At 34.8% G+C, this 5,168-nt stretch overlaps 1 protein-coding gene across 1 annotated transcript; it reads right to left on the reverse strand.

The window, feature by feature from the left end:
- Positions 1 to 3,303: 3,303 nt before the first annotated feature.
- LOC128641693 (E3 ubiquitin/ISG15 ligase TRIM25-like) lies at positions 3,304 to 4,884 on the reverse strand. The gene has a single exon (XM_053694224.1). The coding sequence runs from the start codon at positions 4,882 to 4,884 to the stop codon at positions 3,304 to 3,306; it is 1,581 nt and encodes a 526-aa protein (XP_053550199.1).
- Between the last annotated feature and the right edge of the window lie 284 nt (positions 4,885 to 5,168).

The raw sequence follows: 5,168 nt of genomic DNA on the forward strand, positions 1-5,168 counted from the left end.
ACTGGCCTAATTCTGTGATGATTTATTCCATTTAAAGTATACTGCACGTTAGCAATAAGGATTTTATTGATTGAATAAAGCTTTCACTTTTTTACCCAAGCGGCAACTCTTGCATATTTTTTAAATAAATAAACTGCAATAGTTGATTGAATTATTTTATTATTATTATTGAAAATTACATTGATTTTTAACATAAATTATTATGAGAACACAGAACATCATAAAAGTCTAAAATAAACATTTGAAGCTAAATATACCTTTATAAATAATAGATAACTCAAAAGAACTAGCTTCTCATCATTATAATTACTTATGGTAAGGGGGTACCCTAATTCAGTCCTAAAGCTCTACCAACATCGCTGGCATTACATTTATTCATAGCAGGGATAATCATATTGGTAAATCTTAAGGACTGGCTTTGAACACATCAGAAAAATCAGCAAAAGGAAAATACATCTTGGCACTAAATGGTTAAACACTGTCCAAACAAAGTTATAGGTCTGTCCTACAGTGACAATAACAGAGAAAGTGTGATAGTAGGCAAAGGTTGGTAGGAGAAAGGGGGTAAAAGACAAATGTGGCACAGAAACAGATCAAAACAGAGACTGGAAATGAGAAAAACAGGTGTGATGAAGAAATAAAATGAGCTGACATGCAGTGGCATCTCCAGTACGTAATTTGCTGGAGGACACTTCCCAGAGACTTCCCAGAGACCCACTGTTCTTTTGTGGGAGGGCTGTGACAGGTGGGTGACAGGTGGGTGACAGGTGGGTGCAGGACTGTTGGTTAGTGGATGGGGCTGCCATCAAAAAGTCAACATGAAACTTGCATGATTCAAATAGAGCATGTCATTGTAAAGGAACAGTCTAGGCCAAAATAAACTTTCATGATTCAGATAGAGCATGTAATTTTAAAGAATTTTCCAATTTACTTTTATCACCAATTTTGCTTTGTTCTCTTGGTATTCTTAGTTGAAAGCTTAACCTAGGAGGTTCATATGCTAATTTCTTAGACCTTGAAGGCCACCTCTTTTCAGAATGCATTTTAACATTTTTTCACCACTAGAGGGTGTTAGTTCATGTGTTTCATATAGATAACACTGTGCTCGTGCAGTTATCTGGAGCAGGCACTGATTGGTTAAACTGCAAGTCTGTCAAAAGAACGGAAATAAAGGGGCAGTTTGCAGAGGCTTAGATACAAGGTAATCACAGAGGTAAAAAAGTGTATTAATATAACTGTGTTGTTTATGCAAAACTGGGGAATGGGCAATAAAGGGATTATCTATCTTTTAAAACAATAAAAATTCTGGTGTAGACTGTCCCTTTAAGACATTTAAAATCACTTCTATTTTCAAATGTGCTTTTAGTATCCCTTGTGGAAAAAGAATACGTACATATCCTACAATAGTGGGAGCTAGCTGGTGATTTGTGTCCGGACACATTTATCTCTTGTGATTGTCTAACTAGATGTGTTCAGCTAGCTTCCAATGTTCCTTCAACAAAGGATAACAATAGATTGAAGCAAATTTGGTAATAGAAGCAAATTGGAAAGTTGATTAAAATTGTATGTGGTTTTAAAATAACAAAAGAAAATGTTGGGGTTACCTGTCCCTTTAAGTCTTCAGAGGATATTTTAAAAAGGATCACTATATTTGGTTGTTTTTTTTTAATTTATGCTTTTCCACTGAATAAACTCTGCATTTATTTTACAATGTTGTGACAGTGTATCCCTGTCTACTAACATAGATCTGGAAGTTGTTCCTTTTAGCCAATAGGCTATGAGATGTGCATTTCCTGTAAGCTCAGCTAAAGTATAAAGGAACAGAATAACACAAAGGTGCCCAATGGCCCAGTACATCTATGCTAAAGTTTAAAGGAATAGCAACATTATTATTCATTTGTGGCACATTAACATATATTATAGTTTTTATAAAATAAATATCCTGTACTAAGAAAAGCCGTTTTTCTATGCATGCTTGTAGGTAATATTACTGTCCGCTAATAGAGCAGTGCCAGTACGTGCCAGTGAGATCTTATTCTATGGACTAGTATTGTGCAAACATATTTACATGTAAATAGCTTTAACATGTCAAAATGCCCTATAGACATTAAAGGCAAATTTAAAAAAAATGTTTACTGCTTTACAAATGGAATAAGCTTTTTTTGGCCATTTAAAGAGACATGAATCCCAAAAGTGTTCTTCCATTATTCAGAAAGAGCATACAATTTCAACCAACATTCCTTCGTTCACATTGCCTCATTGTCTGGATATCCTTTGTTGAAGGAGCAGCAATGCACTACTGGGAGCTAGCTGAGCACAATAACAAGAGGCATATATGTGCAGCCAACAATCAGAAGCTAGCTCCCAATAGTGCATTGCTGCTTCTGAGTCTACCTAGGTATGCTTTTCAACAATGGATACCAGTGTTCTCTACAGAATGGGGCAGTATAATATTTTCTAATATTAAATAATTTTCTTCTATCAAAAGCACAAATTAATTGAGTAATTTCACATAAATGTATTTAATGATAATTTGTGCAATAAAAATGTAACTTTTTTAATATTAGCTAATTTTAGCTTAATATTGGTTAAACACTTTAGCCGGGTGGTCAGGTGCACCCGCTAAAAAGGACCTAGGGAGAAAACTGGATACCAAGAGAATGCAACAAATTAGATAATTGAAGTAAATTGGAAATTTGTTTAAAATGGAATTCTCTATCTGATCTGATGCACGTTTGAAGGGACATGAAACACAGAATATTTATTTAATGATTCAGTGCATTTATGTTTGAACAGCTTTAAAATTTACTTTTATCAATCAATTTTGCTTCATTCTCTTGGTATCTTTTTATTGAAGAAGCACCAATGGATTACTGGGATCTATCTAAACATATTGGTAATCCAATAACAAGAGACATATATATGCAGCCACCTATCGGCATCTAGCTTCTGAGCCTACCTAAGTATGCTTTTCAACAAAGGATATCAAGAGAATAAAGCAAATCAGACAATAGAAGTATATTGGAAAGTTGTTTAAAATTGTATGTTCCCTCTCAATTATGAATTTATTTGGGGGGTTTCATGTCCCTTTAACTCTCACTTTACAGTCCCTTTTAGAAAATGTGGGTATTGTCTCCATGCTGAAACTGCAAAATCCCATCAGTAATATCCCAAATAAAATAATGTTATTTAATTCCTTTAGCTATTTTATAATTTATTTAAACTGCTCTTTCCATATATATTTTAATTTGTGTATTAATTATAGTCTTTTTGATTTCTTATGTTGAGCAGTAGTCCTTAATTCTAGACCCCAATTCTTAACCAACCTTTATCACTAACCCAGAATGCAGCATAGAGAGGCTCAGTGAAAGTGGCAGTGAAAGTGTGTAAGTGTCTAATAGACTCACACAGCTCAAAAAAGGACAGCCGCCCTGCCTCATAATCCAGGTATATTCCAAATCTCCTACAAGAATATTCACCAGGTACAATGAATACTTGTGAATTATGTATTCTTACTATATTTTTATTACAAAGGAGCAAACACCAAGATTTATTATTATTCCCTATACAGGACTGTCTGCCTCTCCTTTCTATACTGGGATATGCAACTCCTAATCTAAAGATTCCTGAATCGCTGATCTCTACTTCCCAGAACTTCTTCCCTGATGTAAAACTCTTGGTGCTTAAAACCTGAGAGTGATCCTTAAATCGGTCTAATGTTTCTGGAAGCTGCTGGCATGACAAAGACTGATAAGCAGTTTTTAAATCATCAGATATACCTATCTCATAACTAGCAGTACATATATCCAATAATATATCTGAAGCCTCCTGCCCATATCCACTTCTCCTTGTCTTTACATCATTTATAATATCAGATAGTGCTATATAGATATTCACTGAAATCAGATCATGATTGACACCACCTGGATTATATACAGTGCTGTCACCCCTTTGACTGCCACCATCACACCACTGCTTAGCATCCTGAATACCATTATGTGTATCCCATATTTGCAATACCTTTATTGGGTCTACAATTTTGCATAGATTCTCAATATAATGCACAGTTTTAATCTGTTTCTCCATCTTTTTTTCAAGATGCTTTATCCTTTCAGAAATTGGGTAGATTATCTGTTCTTTTTGTCTGTTGAGCTCACTCAGTAACCGATCCTGTAAGTCTTCTAGTTTCTGTCTTATGTCACTAAATAAAACCATCACTTTTGCTGTTTCATTATTTGCTTGCTTTAGCATTTCCTCATTGTGATCTTGCAGATTCTGGACACTTTTTTTAGTTTCCTCTAACTCAAATGACATTTTCTCCAGAAGATTTTTATACTTCTCCTTTTTCTTTTTGGATGCATCATTCAGTGATTCTAATTTGTGCCCTATGTGATCTCCAGAGGCAGAACACTTTAGGCAGATAAAGGAGGAATCCTTGATGCAATAATGCTCAAACAGCCTATTGTGGATAGAGCATTTTCTATTCTTCCAGGAAGTGCCAAGATCGGTTAAAACATGTTGCTCTGACTTGCAATGTACTCTCAAGTGGATATCACATAAAAAGGCTTCACACAGCAGGCAGGTTTTAGAAGCAGGCACTCTTTCTTGAACACAGTATGTGCAGAAAATTGTAGTTACTGACTCAGCTTGAAGAGAATTATTCACTTTGTTACAGAGATTCTGATTTTTCTGCAGCACAGGTCTCTCTGTAAAATGCTTTCTGCATTCAGGACAGGTATAAAATTCAGATCTATCCTGGATATCCAGCTCATTCTCAATACAGTCATAACAAAAGTAGTGACCACATCTCAGCATCACAGGATCTGTATAAAAGCTCATACAGAGAGTGCATTCTAGGTCTCCAGGTTCTATTGCAAGAGCCATTGTAGAAATTAACAAGCAAATGAGACAAGACACTACATTAGGTTTCTTTTTATTTGGTAGGTGCCTGGGGTGGAGACAGAGTGCAGTGTGATTGTCCAATAACCATTTCCTGATTAGAATAATCTCTAAGTTTTTGACAGTTTACTAAAAGTCACATTCATTACAATAAATATTGCTTTAGTACAATTGTTGTAAATATTATACATTTCATATTGGTAAAAGTGCACTTTTTTAACTAGGTGCCAGTCTTTATGTATATTTATAATTTAGAATATACACATTTG

This window comes from Bombina bombina, chromosome 11 (genome assembly GCF_027579735.1).
Source record: "Bombina bombina isolate aBomBom1 chromosome 11, aBomBom1.pri, whole genome shotgun sequence".
Lineage (NCBI taxonomy): Eukaryota > Metazoa > Chordata > Amphibia > Anura > Bombinatoridae > Bombina > Bombina bombina.